Source organism: Apis mellifera, linkage group LG9 (genome assembly GCF_003254395.2).
Source record: "Apis mellifera strain DH4 linkage group LG9, Amel_HAv3.1, whole genome shotgun sequence".
Classification (NCBI taxonomy): domain Eukaryota; kingdom Metazoa; phylum Arthropoda; class Insecta; order Hymenoptera; family Apidae; genus Apis; species Apis mellifera.
Window position 1 is genome coordinate 2,509,225 of NC_037646.1, and position 20,450 is coordinate 2,529,674.

Sequence of the window (20,450 nt, forward strand, 5' to 3'; positions counted from 1 at the left end):
CATCAAGAGAACGTAACAAGAAAATTATCATCATTATTATCATCAAAAGTGTCCTAGTTATAAGAATTGCCTGCCTATAAATCTGGTGGTGACTCATTGTCAGATAAGTGGTAAAATATCTCTTTTAAACGAAAGTAACCGAAATTATCAGATACTGTTCGGGAGGTGAATTTATTTCGGGCGAATAAAATTGGAAATGGTGTTTATTTATTAAAATTGTCAACGATTAATACGAAATTTGATTATACATTGTTGTAATTAATGCTGTACAAATCGTTGTTGGAATAAATCGATATTAAACGGAATAAAAAAAAGAAAAAAAAGAAAAAGGAGAGGGAAAAAAACAGGAAAAAAGAAGAGAAAAGAAAAACAATACATTTGGATGAATAATTCGTTGATTGCGCATTTCCGTGCCTTTCGCTTAAATTCGCTGATTGCCGATAAAAGCGCAAAACGAAAATGAACCGCTGCACGTAAATTATACGGTCGAGATTCAACGCGTTAATTTATTACTGAATTACATGCAATTTAAATGTTACGCGTCGATCACAAGCACATAGACAACACTAGAATCTAGAATTGGTCTCTGTAAACTGCCATCGGTGCATTGGTGTGTAAATTTGTGTAATCCGAAACTATCGAGAAAAAATATTTTTGGAACGTTTTATTTTTGGAATTTTTTTTTTTTTTTTTTTTTTTCTTTTTTTTCCTCGAAATCGTTCAGGAACAACATGACAACAACCGATTTCGAGAATGTACAAATAAATTGAAGGTTATCGAATCTGTAATCTACTACCTTCGATAGCGATAGATACATTTCGAGCAGAAAATATTGGAAAGTAATTGAAATAATTTTGTTAAGATAAAATAATATTTGGGGATTTGTTTCATGATCATATATAATAAATATATCGATGAAAAATATTTGTTTAAAATAGAATATTCTATGAATTTATAATTAGAGTAATAATTTTTTAATACGTATTAAAAACAATTGTGCGAAATAATATATATTTTATGTGTTAAATTGACATTGATTGTTTCAAATATTATTTTTCATTATTTATCGATTATGTTTATTATTAATCAAGTAAAAGAGAAAAAATAAATTTATTCAGAAAATAAACTATTTATATTTTATGATTGAATGAATATTAATCCTTTTATGCTTCAAATTAAAATTGTTAAAAATAGATGAAAAATAGATGAATAAATTCTCTCAAAATGAATAATGTATATTTTAATACGAACACTAAATAAATATATAGAAAATAAAACTAAAATGGCTTTCATCATGCTATCGAATTTCAATCTGAATTTTTATCAAATTTAAAAATAAAAAGTTATTATTTAACAAAAATATTGTGTATATGTTATATAACACATTGATTAATTATTAAATAATAAATATATTTCTTTCCGGTGAATTATATCAGATTTTATTACACTACTTTTTCTTTAAAAAATATCGCAAAAAAAATTCTTCCTAAAAAATTTAATTTTAAAGAATTGAAATAATTCTTCGATTCTTCTGAACAAAAATATATATATTCATACATATATAGGATAATTCACGAATTGTCAGAACTATGAATTTCTAATTACCGTTATGCAAGAATGTGCTTTTAACTTGGGAATTAAAGTTTCTCCAATGTTTACCACATTATGCAAATAGTTATAGTTATAAAGAACGTAAACGATAATATGCTTCGTCATCCAACTGCTTTGCTAACTATGTTCTCCCTTATCTGAAGTTTCATAGGGGGAAGCATCCCGTTTAAATGGTTCAACTTTAATTAAATCGGTTACAACTAATTAAGCGTATATTATTCCAAAAGAGCTGTTTTCCCAGCATAGAAATAACCCTGAAACGAGTTGTAGGGCCTCTAACAATCTGAGATGTACAATTCTACAATTAAATTTCTATAATCTGTAATCAAAAGTGATATCTATTTTATATCACGATACGAATCGATATAAAAATCTATTATTCAATTATACGTGTAAAATATAATCTTGTAAAATTTCAATAAACATTTATAAATGGTACTTCTCGATTATTTGAATGACATTTATTGAATATTGAAATAGATCGTTTAATGAAATTAATGAAATTTTTTTTTTTTGACTTTCTGAAATCTGGATTCATTTGTTTTTTTTCTTTAAATATTAAAATAAAGATCGTAATACAAAATTTTGAAGGAACAATTATTGTTTATTTTAATTCTAAATGAGTATATTTTTAATTTTTTAATAATGTAAGAAAAATTCAAATTTTTGGAATTCTTTACAATAGATTTTTAGTCTTTTATGATCAATAAATTTTAATGACTATTATACATAACTTTTATATTTAATATTTCAAGCTTTAAAAATTTATGTAAATAAAAATTAAAAAATCATTAATATCTCAGAATTGTTTTAAATTTAATATTTCAAATGATTAAATTTAAGTAAATATTTAGATAAAATTTCATTAGAAAAAGTTATTACAAAATATATTTTATAGAAGATTATCCTGTTAGAAACTTTAAGATACTTTGTAAAACTTATTTGTTCTTGTCAGCTTATCAATTCGCATTCAAAATAAAATTACAAGATTAATATATCATAAAATATTTTTCAATTCATATCATTACGATAACATTTAATGACAAATATTTAATGATAAATATAAAACATTTCTCATTATATTACAATCTACAAAGAAATAATTTAAAAAACATTTAAGAATTTATATCATGATATTTTTTTAATTAATTTTGATTGAGTTTCAACCACAAATATAAAATACTTCTTATATCTTATCTTCTTAAAAAATATAATCCAGAAATTAGAATAATAATTTAAACAGATTAAATTAGTGCAATTATTAGAATAATAATTTAAACAGATTAGTAGATCCACGATCGAAAGGATGAGGCGGGCAAAATGTGTATCACCTGTTCAATTTTCGTGATAAAATGCACTGAAATCAGAATTGTGAGCTACTTGTCGCAGGACGGATTGGTAAATTTGCATGAAATATGATTGCACACCCATGACATATATCTTCCATATCGCGTAAAACATTTTGACGAGAACCATAGCTCTTTTCGTGGCTACTCCTCTCTGTTTCATTTGCATTCGATGCATCCCGAACGATTCTCTATCATTCGAAAGATACTTACACGCTTGTGTCCAGGTTTCATAGATCTTACAGGCAAAGTAATATTGCGGAGACAGCGGAAAAGTTTATCTATTTCTTCGAAACTGAATAGAAATATTTCATGCTTATCTCGACAAGAACGTGCAAACAGAATAGGTCTCAATGGACCTATGTATAAAATATTTAACGATATTTGGACAAAGATGACGATGGAAGATGAATAATAGATACCAAGTTAGGTCAATTGTTTCTGAACTTTGTGAAAAGTATTTTACGAAGATTGTTCCATACAGAAGATAAAAAGTTGTAGCTGTTCTATTTTAAAAGTTGTTTACTAAATTGTGCCGTTGAAATGAAATAAATAAATTCTCGTCATATAGGACTAATAATTAATATTATTAATCTTTTATAGTTGATTTTATATAAACAATATAATACTTTTCATTGAATGATAAATATATTTGTTTTTAATTAAATTCTAATATATTATGTGCTTTGTAAAAATATTTTCATTAATTAATAATAATGATAAAAAAATTTATATTAAAATAAAATATTTATAGTTGTATAAAATTTTAAATATTTCTTACTTTGTCTTCTAATCCTATTATACTTTATTGTATTTTATTACTGTACCATTAAATGGATAACAAACAGTCTATTTATCATAATTATATTTATACTTTTTGTCTAAATCTAATTTAAATCTATTAAAATCTATCCCCTTAGAATAAAACACCATTTATATTTTTACGATAATACAATATTATCATTCAATATTCAAAGATTTCTTTCCAATATAGTGTACATTTTATCACGTCGAGTTACGTGTTATCACGTGCACACAATTTTCACCACAACGTGTCAGCGTCACATGGCCTAACTCATCGCCTGTCTCGCGAGACATTAACACGAGCCGTCGCGACGCCACGTCGTAGATTCGAGTTTTATTAGGTAGTTACGATGTACACACATAGTCCTTGACGTCTACGTAGTTTTGGTGACGTTCGCAGAGATTACTCCCATCCTTTTGGTAAACAGAAACCACTGTCATGTGTTTGACGTCACATACCAGCTTCTTCGTAACTCGTTCATCTTACGTCGCACATTTTCATCTATAAATGTATAATATACATGTATACATACACTTTAATATAAGAGTTATCTAAGGAAGTGTAAGATATGTGTGTATCTTCTTGATTATAACAGATACTTAAGAAAAATTATTAATTGTATTGTATTAATGAATTAATTATAAATGAATATGTACTTTATTAATAATACATTTGGTATCTTATCAATGATAATAAAAGATAATTAAATTCTCTTTTTAGATTTATATGCACTGTATGTTTGTACAACTATTTTTATTAGTCTTGTGATTTTGGCTATTAATTTTTGTTATTATTTTATAGCTAACATTTTATAAATGTTTTTATAATTTTAGGAATTATTTTTGAAGAGTGTAATACAAATATTTTATTATATATTTATTTAATGAAATTTAATTTAAAAAATTTAAATTTAATTTAAAAATTTATTATTATTTTATAATACATTTGTATAAAACATGTTTTTTAAAAAAATTATAGATTTTTAAAATTTAAATATGGAAGGATAAGAACGGTCAAAATTTATTGTATTTATAAACAAATTTATATAAATTTCCATTTGAATTTACAATTCAACCCTCGTTTCAACTCCTACGGGGTATGAATATGAATCAACGCTGACACCTATGTAAAGACCCTCAGGAACTATAAAATTTGAGGTTAGAAAGATTAAAGTCAGTCGCGTAGTTTTCAGGTTATTGAACTGTTTCCAGTTTTCTCTAGAATACAATTGAAATAGGATTGATTTGTTGTGTTGAAAGATTTACATTATTTCTGTAAATTTATTACTATCAATATAAATATTTTTTTATATAGAAATTATGTGAAGAAATTTTCTATAGATTTTTATATATATATATATTCAATCATTATCGTTATTAAGTTTTATTATAAATCTTTTTTAAATCTCCTTTGAAATAAAAACAAAAATATAACGTGAGAATTGATATTGATATGATGATTAAAAATATTTTAATTCTTTTTTTAAATTATTACCTTTTGTTAATCTCTTAAGGGATGAGTTTATTAGGACTTGGTAATTATTCCTTATTAATTATATATTTAAAATATATTCTTAAATATCAAATGAATCAGATAATATTAAAAAATAAAATCTTTCATTTCTTTTGAAATTATCCTTGAATTAAAAAAAATTTAATGTATATGTCATTATATTAAATATATACAGTTTTGTATATATATAATACATTATTATATTGTTTTATATCAATTTCCTCTTTAATTTATTATAATTTTAATTTTGACTAGATTATAAATTTATATGCTAAATTTAAATTATATATAATAAAGTATTGAAAATTAATTATCGTTATTAACTTTTAATATTTAAGAAAGAATTTATTAACTTTGAATATTTACATTAAATGAATATTTTAAGAAAATTTTATATTCATCCATTCATTTCGACTACAATTTACCACATTACCGTCGCAATACCATCATCAGATTTAAGGAAGCTACAGATTTCTTCACTGCAAACGCTTCTACCTGAGTGACATGTCGAGACTCGTGACTGGAATGTTCTTGCAATACCTGCCTAGGATATCGAAGAACGTGCATTTCATGCGGTCGCTGCTTTTGTAATTTTGAACTGGAAACCGCGTGCTTCGAATAACGTGTTCCCTTAAGAAAATTTTCATGTACTAACGATTTTGTATAGAATGGTTTCGTATTATTATTTTGTAACAACAATGTTACGAATAATGTTATTTCTTTATTCGATTGAAATATTATCATTTAATAAAATTATTTTTTATATTTTTACTTTTTATTGAGCAATTTTATTATTTATTAAATTATTTATTTTGTTTAATTTAAATATTATACAAAATATTTCATATAATTGGATTCATATGTCTCTTAAACAACAAAAGATAGAAAAAATTTTCTTTTAGCAAATTTACATATGTATGATTTAATATCTTAATATTTTTAAATTCACCTTTTTTCTTTTAAATTTAAAAAGAACTTCTAAAATGTTAATGTTTCAGTTTCAAAGAAAGAATTATAATATTTAGATTAGAATCTATTTTAATTTTATTTTTAATTTATATATATATAATATATATATAATTTATATTTGAATTTATATATACATAAACTTGAAATATTGCTAAACTTATGTGAAATATCTTATATAATAAATAAATTTGTTTAGAAAATAAGAATTAAAATTAAAAAATTATATTAAAAATAAATGTATTAAATAAATAAATTAATTGAAATTAAACTTTAATATAATTTATCTCATATTAATACATTTTTATATAAAAATTCTCTTTATTAGAAACTATCACTTCCTGCAAAGATCAATACTCATGAAGGAACTTAAAGGATTCCTTATTGAAAGCACTTTTATCCCAGAATCATGACTAGAATTTTTGTGGTATCAGCTTCCAATATTGAAGAACATACGTTTAAAATTGAGTATACTTTTTCGAAATATAATACTTCTTTGTCTTTCGTAGATTATATTTTATATTTTTTTATATAATTTATATTTTTTAATATAATTTGTTTTTTCAATTTTTTTTTAAATTTCTTTCTTTTCAATAATTATATTAATATACAAAATATACAAAGCTTATAGAAGATATAGTTCCTAAGATTTAACGTTACATTGCTATACATTGCTATACTTTCAATTATAAGAATTTATAACAAAATGATCCTTATCATTTTTACATTTTTCTAAAAAAAAAAAATTATATTAGCAATAATAATTAATATAATTTTTGTACAATAAATCTAATATTCCATGATGTATTATTATGTATAATCGAATATACTAAACAAAAATTATGTCACAAAATTAATTAAACAATAAAATTATAATGGATTTTATAATTAAAATTGTAAAATATTTTTCTTATAAGTTCCTATAAGACTCATGACAGTGTTTGTTGGATTACAAAATCTGAAACATGTTGAACATATTCCACTTAATACATATATATATATATGCAGTAAATTCTAAAAGTTAAGCAGATTTTCCAGTACTTGGTAAGATAAGTCCTCCCGGACTTATATACGGAAATTTCTCGTTTGGTTTTCATCCGTTGCGGTTCAAGTTCGTAGAATTAACTGCGCGTTAGTGGTGTATGTCTATGACGGATTTATAACGGCATAACCCTGTTGATGGATTTAAACCGCATGATGAAACAGCAGTAGACCGCTAACCTTTTTTTTTTTAACCGCGGACAGAGGCATAGAAACAAGATCATAAATTGTAAGACGATTAACAAAAAGATTTCGACAAAATAAAAATTCACATACAGCAATATTAACTTATATCAATTGATGATTTTTATATCATCAATCATCAATCAATCAAAGTATATTTAAGTTTAAACTATGTAATAATTAGGTGTATCTATGTGTAAATAAGATGTATATTATCAGTAATATTATAATAAGTTAAAAATTGTATCATGGTTTATAAATTAAATTTATTGTTTATATAAAAGGATTGATATCAAAAGTATAAAATAATATTGAAATAATTAAATTCAAAAATTTAATATCTCTACACAATGTATATTTACTTATATAAAAATAAAAATTATTGAAATATTATATAGTACATTTTTATGATTTTATAAATTAATATTAAAATATAAAATATTTTTTATGTAATTAGTATTTGAATAAAATTTTTGATTTCTTATTATTTGAAGTTTATATTATTAAGTAATATATTAGAATATGTTATATTAAATAATATTAGACAATATACAATATATATATATATATATATTATGTATAATGTAAATATGAATAAATTAATATTGGATATCAAATAATGAAATTAAATATCATTAAATATCAATATAAATACGAATATTATATTTTCATAAAAAATAAAAATAAATATTTAATAAAATAAAAAATAATTAGTTCCTCGATAGTAAAGATATTCAAAAATTTGTTGATTAATATGTGAAGAGAATAATATTGTTCTATTGTTTGTTATTATTATATAATTATCTTATCTGAACTAAAATTTTATCATAATAACGTTAGAGTACAATTAATTAAACATTTAGTATTACTTTCTTTCTCTTTTTATTCTTATATTGAACACTATGTTTAGAATTAATTAGAAATTAGTGCAATAAATATTAATAATAGATATTAATATTTTCATTTATTTTAGTAGATTTTTAATGAAAATATTTGTTGAATTAATGGAATTCTAATTTTCTATTTTTTTGAATTTTGAAAAACACAATATTATTTAATATATGAAAACAAAAATTAGACTAAAAAAGACGATTTAAACTCATAATTTTTTCTTAATTTATATAATTTATATATATTTTATTCGAATAAAAAAATATATTTAATTAAAGTAATAATTGTTTAAATGATATATACTAATAATTGTAATTAATAATAATAATTGAAATAATCGTGTAATTAGATTGACTATAAAAACGAACAAATCGCAATTGCAAAATAGAAAATAAAAATTCATCAGCCATGAATATAGAGAAAAACATGAATGTGAAGATTATTATCCTCTGAATGAAATTTAATTAAACCGCGTTGCATTTATGTTAAACGGATTAAAACCATTTGTTTGTGTTCACAGGCCTGAATTTCGTAAATAGACAGCAGACTAGCAGTAGACCGAGCAATATACCATTTTCTAAGATTGAATAATTCTAAAGTTGAGAATTTACATCATTTACATTCTCTGTTTATCAATGCCATGTTGATTTTTACTTTAATGCATCAAATAGAAGAAAGAACGAAAATCTCAAACCGACAGAAAGTGAATATATTGTTTTAGATCAAATATTTTAGTTGAGATAAAACAATTATAGCTATTTGTTTACATACATCTATAATTTTCGTCACTAATAATTCTTAATAATTATACTATATATTTAGAATGATATTGTATAATTTTTTTCCATTCTATTTTCTAAATTATTTTTATTTAATGTATCTATAATTTTAGAAAAGAAATACATTTTCTAGAGAAATGGAATAAAAAAAATTTGCTCTTTGCAAATACTCATTTTATTTGAAATTATTGCTTAAAAGTTAAAACACTGCAATCTCTGTCTTAATTATTCAACTAATGATGCTGAAGAGTAAAACGATATTTATTTTCTCATTTCTTTGATCATGATTTCCAACTACATGTTCTTCAAATAATTTAATAGAAACTATATTATTTTCATTACTGTCATTAAAATTTATCAGAGTATCATAATTAATGATAGAAAAATATTTAAGAATAAGGGAAACAAATGGATCTAGTAACTTTGGTTAATGCAGTTAATCAAACTTGATTATGTAGATTATTTTTCGTGAAACATTCTATTTTTAAATAAAATATATATTCCTGAAGTAATCATTAATTGCTTTTAAAATTAAAAATTGACATTGAATGTGACAATTATTCATCATTATTTATTATCATTAATACAATTGTATTACTCTTATTCAAATAAAGAATAACATTTTATTATTTTATGGCAGAATATTTAATAATTTCATATTTTCATATTTGTCAATGATAGGTAGATACACCAGACAGCGTATTGCAAAGTGGATTAGGCATGGGACCAGATATGGGGCACACTATTTTACGTTCTATGGTTGATCCAAGAGATTACGATCGATTAAGATACTTACAAATGAATGGAGGTCAGCCAAACAGCTTCGAAGAGACCATACATAGGGTATGATTTTTACATATAATAAATATTAAATGATAATTTATTAAATATAATGATATTTAAATTGTTGAATTTCATAAATATTTCATCAAGCTATTTTATCAATAAATATCAATAAATTATCATTCATTATTCATATAATTTATAATAATTCATTTTTTTGTTTCTAAAAAAAAAAAAAACAAATGTGACAAATAATTGTAGATAAAAATCTTTTAAAAGTAAACCAAAAAAAATAATCATTTGCACAATTATTTTAAAATACTAATTTATAAAATACTAAGAAAAAATCATTATAAACATTTTATAATTTTCTTCGTCGAAAGAATAAACAAAAATCAATTTATCGTTTGTTTGTTGTATTTTCGTAATTGAAATTGATTTCTTTATATTTATCGACAAAATTTTTAGTCAATATAAAAAGAGATTTTTTACCGGTTTATATTTTTCAGCTGAAAGTTCAAGAGGCACTGAGAAAGAAGGAACGATTTCATAAAGAACACGAAGAGGTAAGTGCAATTTAAATTAAAGTTCACTCTTCCCTTTTTTTAATTTACTAATGAATTCTTGTCTATACGAATGCCAAATAAAGAAAGTGGATACATTTTTGAAAGAAGAGCGAATAGACGCAATAAACATGATCAATTTAATAGCATATTTCATCTCGCAATTTCTATTTTCATTTTTATCAATCATAGAAATACGTTAATCAAGATTTATACTATATTTAAAACAAAATATATTTTTAAAAAGAATACATATTTTTCCTATTAATTAATAAATTTGTAATTATTATATAATAAAAATTGATTATGACATTATAAATATATATATATATATATATAATTATTATAAGTTTTAATGGACAAATTTCAAAAGCATATGGAAATAATCGAAGAATAATTTAAAAATTAAAAAATTTTGTTAAATAAAATTACAAAATTTTTCTCCATATTTTCTGATGAAAAATGAGATATCTTGAGATATTTTATCATTAAGTTAAATACAGTAGAAAGTAATATTTCATTTACGAATCTTATCTAATGCTCTATTTATTAACTTTTGTTAAACTCTTGATTATTCTGAGCGTCACTCCAATTATATGAACATTTACAATTCTGCAAACATTAATTAGAATGAATAAATGTATATTCGATTTTAGTTATCCAATTATGAATTATGACTATTTGAATAATTTTCAAATACATTTGGATAAGTATTACTTTTTTCTCTAAAATAAAATGAAGGTTTCTATATATATATTATTTAACATGTATATTACAAGAATATTACATTTTGATATATTTTATTATTAATTTTTATAATTAATTATATGAATTGGAAAAATTAATGAATCTTTACGAATATTAATGAATAAATATACTTTCATTTTTATCTTAATTTCTTTAAATATCTCTTTTCATTTTGGAAATGTGAATTATTTTCAATTGATTCTCGTAATAAGAATGATTTTTTTGTATTTTGAATAATAAAGAGAGTTTTCTAAAAGGTTAGAGATTTCTTAATAACTTTTTAAAAGCATTAATCTCGCCTTCCCTAGTACCTACCACGTGTGTGGAAATAAGTTGAAACTCGTAAAGGAGCTTGTAGAGAGAACTTGGAATGGTGTCATTGAAGTTTGTAGAGAGGACTGGTCAAGATTTGAAATGGGCAATGCGAAGAATCAACTGGATTATCTAAGATTGCTTGACAGAAGTTTCTAAGCTTCTTTGTAATAATAATAGAGTTTGTTATCCAATTTACAAACGAAAATTTGATGTACATTAAAAATTCATTAAATTCATTAATTGCTACATTAAATTATTTTATATTTGTAAATTGGATTCTATCTTCTGAAAAAAATATAATTTTAATAATTCACTAATCAATAAAAATTTATATAGAAGAAATGAAAAATTATTATATATTGCTATTTTGTATACAGGATAAATTACATAAAATCAAACGCTTATTAATTATTGAAGAGAAATCATAGGATTATGTACAAAAAAAAATACAAGATAATTTTATTTAAGAAATAAATATATAGAATGTATATATAGGATAATATACGGGACACATTCTTTGAAGGATTAATTCTAGATGTTAAAACAAACACAAAAGTTGGTATAAAAAAAATATCGATTGAAGCTTATTTATTAAATTATTTGGAATTTAATTTCGTGTTAAGTAAAGCGAAAACAGAGAGACGAAAATAGAATATGAGATGGTACAACAGAAATAAAACGATCTCACGCTTCTTCCATCTTTTTTCATCTAACACAAACTTCAATTATTTATAATTTAATAAACAAATCTTAGCCAATATTTTTATTTGGAAATTTTCATGATTAAAGATTTTTTAAAATTGTAATTACACATTTACTAACAAAAGATACTTTTTGATTGATCAAAAACAAAATTAATCGAAATAGTATAGAATATATTATACGTGAACAAAATATCGAATTTTAATTACACGAAACTGAGGATGCAAGAAAAGTTAGTCCACCATCCTTTTAGAAAATTTAAGAGATCGAAATGGGTCTCACAGAAATTGGCCGAAACTGCCTTGTTCTCCTGGCCCTCGGCTACTCGAACAGGCAGAAAAAGACAGAAAGAAATAAAGCGGAGAGTTTCCTTTGAGGCTGGAGAACAATATGGAAATAAAGGTCGGTATCCGTGTAAAAGTTTTAGTGTCACTTCTACCTTCGAAGGTTTACTGCTCCCTAGGGAGGACCTTCTTTCTTTTGCTCCCCTACCTACCTTCTATTTTCTTCACCAACCGGTTGACTTCTCCTTTGCCACGCGAGGAACTGCGGTATAATCCCGTGGGCGACCACCTCGTCAACCATCCTCATCATCGTCGATTCCTTCTTACGCTTTTCGGCCCTTTCTTTATCCTTGTGATTGATATAATATTTTAGGCGTGTAAATTGTTAAACATTCCAGATACAGGAATGGGAATAGTGGGAATATGAGATTTTTGTTTTTTAAATAATAACTAAACTGCGGATAATAATGAAATAAAAATAAAATTTTTATGAATATGAAATAGAATTTAAAAAGAGATTTTATTGAGAGTCTTATTTTTCGAATATTATAATGTATACTATATTTTGAATTTTTTTTTCTTTTTGTATATTATATGTATTCTGTAGATTTTTATAATAAGAAAAGGAAATTCAACATGAAATATGCTATGAAATATAATTTTTGAGAGAAATTATAAAACTATATTCAAGTATATTAATAAATAATATATTAATAAATATAAATATAATATAATATATAATAATAAATATAATATATAATAAACAATATATTAATAAATATATTAGTGATATATAAGAATCATAATCACAATTTGTTTTATAATAATCATATATATAAATTTTGTTCTGCACGAATCCATTTCCAAATTTTGTTTTTAATATCTTTTTTTTATTTTTGATATCTGAACGAGTGATTTTTCATTATTCATTTTCATTGTACTTTAATATATTTAAAATATCAATAATTTATTTTCTTTTTACAAAATTGCAAAATTAAAATAATTTTTTTTTAAATATAGATATGCAAAAATTAAATTTATTTTTTAGATATAATAAAATTTCTAATAATTCTTTTGTCAATCTAATATTAGAAAATTTATAACTATAATAGAAGTTATTTTAGTAACATTTTGAAAATGTTAAGCAGGACAAGTCAATGGGGTAGTCAGATTCAGTCCAAAGTACACTGTCGAACCTGTCAATGCAGTGTTTCGAATTTGACATATCTATTGCTATTGAACATGTAAGCAAACATAAAATGGATTTCTGTAGGACTACTAAATCTCTGCATTCAAATTATTAATTTCTAAATTTTAATATCTTAAATAAAATTGGAACTTTTTAAATATCTTTTTCTTAAATTTATATCTTTTTTCAATTTATTGATGACAGTAATGAAATTCTTTTATATTAAGTAATGATCAAAATTATAGTGACATTAAATAATGACATATTTTTTACAAGTTATATTTTAATATATGATATCGTAAGTTTTACTCCAGAAAAATCAATATTTCAAATAATCGATTTATAATTCTATTAGATTAATATATATATATATATAAAATAAAGATAATGTAGATATTTATTCATTGGATTATTTCATTTATATCATTTTGGATTATTCATTTTGTAAGAGCGGAATAAATTTATAAATCGTTTTTTAATAAATCTAATAATAGCACGTGTAATAGCATACTGGAATTTTTCATATTACAAAAAAAAACTAATGTAATTTATATTATAATTATGTAATTTTTTGAATTTCTAATTTTATATCTTTAAACTATAAAAATATCTTATAATTTGATTAATCAAACATATTGATTAAAAACACATCAATTATAAAACTTTCAATTAATTTCAATAAACTTTCAAAATACAATGAAATAAATAACAGATAACAATCTTTTTAGCAATCAAAATAGAAAAAAAGTGATTAATACTTAATAAATAAAACAGTAAAATGAAATGGATGAATTTTTTTTTTAAAAGTTTTTTTATGTCTTAAGCATCTTAAAATTATAGATTTGAAGATGCCATTTAATATTTTTAAAAAACAATGTTTATAATATTATAATTATAATTATTATATACACCTTTCATATAAATTATTTCATATAATATAAACAAATTAAACAATAATTTATTCCTAAGGGTCTTTCTTCCATTTGAAAAAAAGAATTATAATTATTAATTAAATTAATACATTACTAATTTTTATTCTATTTAAATGTTTCTCAATCAAAAGGATAAATCACGCATCGTTAAATATAATTGGCCGACTAAATTTCATCCGAAAACGCTCAACCAAGAGATCAACAATGCCAAATTAATGCAACGTTTCTAATCAAGTAATCGAATGGAGGGTTCATTCATTCGATCTCGTTATTGTCCTGTTTCAGATACTGAGGGATATCCGGCAGGGTTTAATGCAGCTTGGTCGGGACGGACGGGGTCAGCTCCCTGGAGGTGAGTACGTCAAGGAGTGTAACCTCTAGCTAGTTGTCGCCTCTCCGCGACTTACAGCTCGGCCTGCTCGATCCAACCGGGCCACGTCCTCATTCGTGTGTATGTGTATTCTATGGAGCGTGTCTGCCTTGAGCAGAAACGAGCCACGTGCCAGCCAGAGCCTTGAGAATCGACTCCCAAACGCCTGACACTTCGTACATCTCCGCGCGCCCTCTAGGGACTCATTTAGCGCTTTCGTTCTCCGATGATTCTTCCCGTGATATTTTTTAAAGAATCTCGGCGCGATGAAACGGAACGCTCTTGTAGACGAAAATTTCTCGGGCGAAAGAGATCGGGGGATGCGATGAAACTGAATGGTCTCTCAGACAAAAATTTTTCTCGAATAAGAGAAATTTTTGAAGGAAATGAATTTGATGTTACAGTTTGTTATATTAGAAATTTATGATTTTTAGAACAGAGCGTTCCAAAAATATGAAATTTTTATATTCTTCTTTTACTTTGGAAAATAAATAAATAATGAAGAGAAATTAATTTATTGAGTACAATAAACAAAAAATTAGATATAAAAATCATTATTTTTATATGCATAATAATAAATTTTTTACAAAATGTAAAAATAATTTTTTCTGAAATAAGAATTTTTATAACATATGGTCTTTCTTTCTTCAATCAATGTTCGTTTTCTTTTTTCGTGTCAGCTTCTGACCTCTAATGCCATTGTACTAAAAACTTTATCATAGCATAACGTTTTCTATTGTACATTATAGTGGCTTTTGTTCATGAAAAAATTAATTTCAGAAAATTTCTATACACTTATTTAATTACGAAACGTTTAAATACAAATTAATTTATTTTGACATATATTGCGTTCAATGTAAGAATGATTTGCTTTATTGCAACATTTAACATTCTAACATAAAATTGATATTGTATATAATTCTATGCTATCATCTTTAATTAAAATTAATATTTCAATGTCAGGACATTTTTACAATTCAAAACAATTAAAATTTATTATTTTCTTTAACGATTATTAAATTGTTTTTCATTTAATGTAAATATGTAAAGCTTTATAAAATTTCGAGATAAATAAAAAAATTGTCGATAAATTTTATGTAAATTTAAATAATAAACAATAATTTTGTTTCATATGAAATATTATAAATATGTGCAATATTTTTAATTTATAAAATATCATTTGAAAGAATGAAATTTTTCGTTTTTTTCTGCTTCCTAACATTGCAGTTATAAAGTATGTAAATTTTATTAATAAGATTTAATTGTTCTATTTTATTGTAAAAAAAGATTTCCAAACGAAATTACATCCAAGAGATTGAAAATTTAAGAAAATTTGAAGATTAATTTACACATATTTAAAAAATATTTTCAATTAAAAAAGAACTTTCTTCACTACTTATTACACTCTACATATACTCTACAAACTTTCAAATTAAATAAATTACCTTATTCTTATAAATACTTTCGTGATCATCTGTACATTTTGTAAATGAAAAATTTCCAATTCTATCTACGATTCATCTTCGAGCACAATAAAACGCCGATCTACTAAAGTCCACCTATTTCTGAAACATCCTGTACAGAATGCCATAAAGAGGATCAAATAAAATATCAAGAGTAATGTTTCGGATATCCTTTAAATTCCGTATTACCGATTTATCACTGACTGGGGGAGTTTTATTTGCGATTGCATCGCCGACGAAGGCAATAGCACCGCCACGCTACGAAGCCCCTTCTATGTGCAGGCTAATCTCGTTATCGTCAACAACCGTCGACTGCTTTCTCTGCTGGCTCGCTTTTCCCGATCCCCTCGTTTTTTCTCGCGCCCACACGCACGTGCACGATCCTCAGACGCTTGATTTCGCCCAGCCTTTCTCACCAACGCCACTCGAGGTCTTCTCGCGTCTCGAATTACCACGCATTAGCGCCACACGCTACACTTTATAGGAAAGAAAGACCGTGCGATTTCTCTTCGAGAAGAAGTTCCTAGTGAAAGAATAAGAAGGATTTAATCCGTATTTTATTGATTAAACTTTTTTTCTTTACGTAAATAAAAGAATGAAATTGATGATGAGAAAAGAATTTGAAATGTATATTTGAAAATTGCATGTACACAATGTTAATGTAGAATAGCTTTGATTCTAAAGACTAAAACAAATATTTGAATAGTAATTGCTCTATTATTCTAATTAATAGAGAGACAACAGTATCCCTTTTTTTAAAAGGAATCTTGCAAGGCATCTTGCAAAAAAATTTTTCGTTTCACTATTTTTATTTTTTAATATCAATGATCATGGATATTTCAATTTTAATTTTTATAGCTTCATTTCAATAATTAACAGATTCTAAATATGTACAATGTTATGTTCAAAATAAATATTATTTCTATTGTTAATGATAAAGAAATTAATATTTAATGTAACATAAAATTTTATGACAGAATAAGTAAGAAATAAAAAATTAGATTTATTGGAGTAAATTTTCCATGTTTTAAGTATGAATAAGAACATTGAAGCGTTCATAATAAACCCTTGTTAAATTTCAGTCATAAGATAACTTCATGATTTAATTAGATATAATACCTCTGCATAATATAATTACAGATAAAGTTTCAGCATCTATATAATATAATAGATTTACAATGGATATTTCATTAAAGAAAATTGAAATTTATTCATTATAAAGAAATTACAGATTTTTTAAATATTCTCAATAAAGTCAAAAATTATTATAAAACAATTATTACAATCATTAAAATACGAAATATTAATAAAAAGTTTGGAAATATTAGTTGTTCTGTTAAAATTTTCTGTTTAAATCATAATTATTCTTCTATTCTTACTTTATATGTAATTTAACATTTGAAAATCTTAAATCAAGATCTTAAAAAATAAAAAATTCGATTTTGATTATTTAAGAAAATATAAATTTTATTTTCAATATCCAGATGACACTTACATGTACGATGAAGATGCACGTTGTGGAGGAGGATTGGGCTTGGGTCCTGGAGGTCAACATTGGTATGACGAACCACCATATGAGTCAGATCCCGAAGATTTCCTTATGGGGGCAAGTGGCGGGCCAGTGCCAACTGCAACTATACAAAATGGAAGGTAAAATACAACAAATATATTTTTAACCTTCGGACGACCGACGCTAAATTGATTGTGAGGACGTGACTTTCTCATTTATGAGAAAATAAAGTTAAAATAATATACTTGAGAAAAAGAAAAGAAAATTTAAAAGAGAACAACACAATGCCATGCGCTTGACATACCACATAAATATAACAAAATATTTAATATATAATAAATAATTTCATGAGCATTATTATTGGTTTGATAATGAAACGAATTACAATTACGTGCCCATACATATACGACGTACATATATATTTATAAACTGTTTTATTGAAAATCTTGATATAAATTTACATCAGCATTTCAAAGTTTTACTTTCCCAATAAATTCTATATTATTTCTCTTGTAATATTTTATTTAATTAAATATTAAACGTTTAATATCAAATATTATTTTTCGAAATCAAATAATATAAAATATTTTATAGAATATTTGCTTTAAAATATCTTCACTTGTTTTAAATATAAATTATTACAAAAAATAAAAGTTTTAAAACTTTCTTATTCTTAATTTTTTTAAATTATATTTCAAAAATAATTTTTTCCAATAATTTTTTATATTTTCTTTCATTAAAAAATTATAAAAATAATTATAAAAAAATAATACATTCAATTTTATAATATAAAATCAATATTTTTCTGAATGAGATTATAAAAATTATTAATCACTATTAACAAATTATATTTTCAATTTTTTGAGAATGATATATTTTTATCGATATTTACATCGATCGAAGGATTGAAAATATTATTTATTTCATTTCAGAGTATGTTTCACGCTAAATTTGAAGCCCGAGAACAGAAGTGAGGGAATTATTTCGCTTCGAACTGCCGGAGACATCAGCCTCCCACGAGATCGCTCTAGGAAAGGAGCAACATCGACAATGCGAGGGCTTATTGTGCCACAAGGTCACAATAATCCACCGGCCATCATACCACTTACACATTCGAGAGCTTCTCGAGAAAGTGGAGACTACGCGAGCAGCGATGTCCAGGTAAGTTCACACAAAGTATTCCCTATCGAAAGATATTAGATATATAATTTTATCAAAACGATAAATGGTGTAAACCTAAAGACACAATATTGAATTATTTTATATACTATTTTATATAATACGAATCATTGTTTCAATGTTTAATTTTTTTCCAAACAATGTTTGTTTCAGAATTTATAGATATTTTCTTTGACAATTATTATATAATTTTTATTTATATTTAATATTATATTTATATATAATATTCATATTTGTTTTATAAATATTTTAAAATAATAGTATTGGAGATTTTTTATCGAATAGGAAAATTAAATATAATCAGGCTCAAGATAATCTTTATTTGTTTTTGTAAACAGAAAATATAAAATATAATTATCTGACGATATTAAACAACAGGTTTTCGTGTTAATCTTATTGTCTCACATACGTATGAATATTCATATTTTAGTTTGAACTTTTGTGTCGTCGCTTATTATGGATTTTGAATTCGCTTTACGTTTATTTATTGATGTTTATATGATAAATACGTAGAAATTTTATCATAAAGTAGTGATAAATTCTCGTTTCAATTTTATGTCAAAGAAAATAATTTATTATAATATACAATTAATTAATTTTTTTATTGTCTTATAGGATGTCAGAATCATTAATAATTATTACAACTATATATTATTTCATAAGTAATTTATTAAATTTTTGAAATAATAAAACTGTCGACTGTGTCGGTGGACACGAATAGGAATGATTTTTCAGCAAATGGTTTTCAATTGCAGTTTTTTTATTATAAACATCAAATATTATTATTATTGATATCATTAAAATATTTATTTATTAATGGAATTGCTATTAACTATATTACTAACATTGTAATTTATTATAATATAATATAATCATTAAATTTTTAGAAGTATTACTATTAATATTATAATTGATATAATTTTGTTCAAATTCATTTAAAATAAATTTAAACAACAAAATTTGATATACTTTATGCGAAAGTTATGAAAGTACGGTGAAAGCTCCGTATTCACAGAAATATAATGAAAGAATATAAAAAAATATAAGATTCTCTATCAATATTCGAAGCGAAAATAATTAATTAAGAATATTATTTAAAGATTAATTAAAGAATATTCTTCAAGCAAAAATAAAATAATTGTATTAGCAACTTTAATATTTACTAACAATTAAAAATTCATACAAGCAAATCTTTACATAAATAAATATAGTATAATATTTAATGAATAAAATTGGAGTTAGCAGCATTAAAATATTTAACATTTATTTTTATTTCATA

General features: G+C 23.6%; 1 protein-coding gene across 5 annotated transcripts in view; it reads left to right on the forward strand.

Moving 5' to 3' along the window:
• Window positions 1-20,450, forward strand: part of LOC413382 (SAM and SH3 domain-containing protein 1) — a 468,674-nt gene that overhangs the window by 437,035 nt on the left and 11,189 nt on the right. For all 5 annotated transcript variants that reach the window (XM_006558129.3, XM_016914098.2, XM_016914101.2 and 2 more), the window contains 5 exons: window positions 9,816-9,977; window positions 10,427-10,483; window positions 14,935-15,001; window positions 17,967-18,132; window positions 18,925-19,153. In XM_006558129.3, the coding sequence (XP_006558192.2) occupies window positions 9,816-9,977; window positions 10,427-10,483; window positions 14,935-15,001; window positions 17,967-18,132; window positions 18,925-19,153 (681 nt within the window). The remainder of the gene's footprint in view (window positions 1-9,815; window positions 9,978-10,426; window positions 10,484-14,934; window positions 15,002-17,966; window positions 18,133-18,924; window positions 19,154-20,450) is intronic.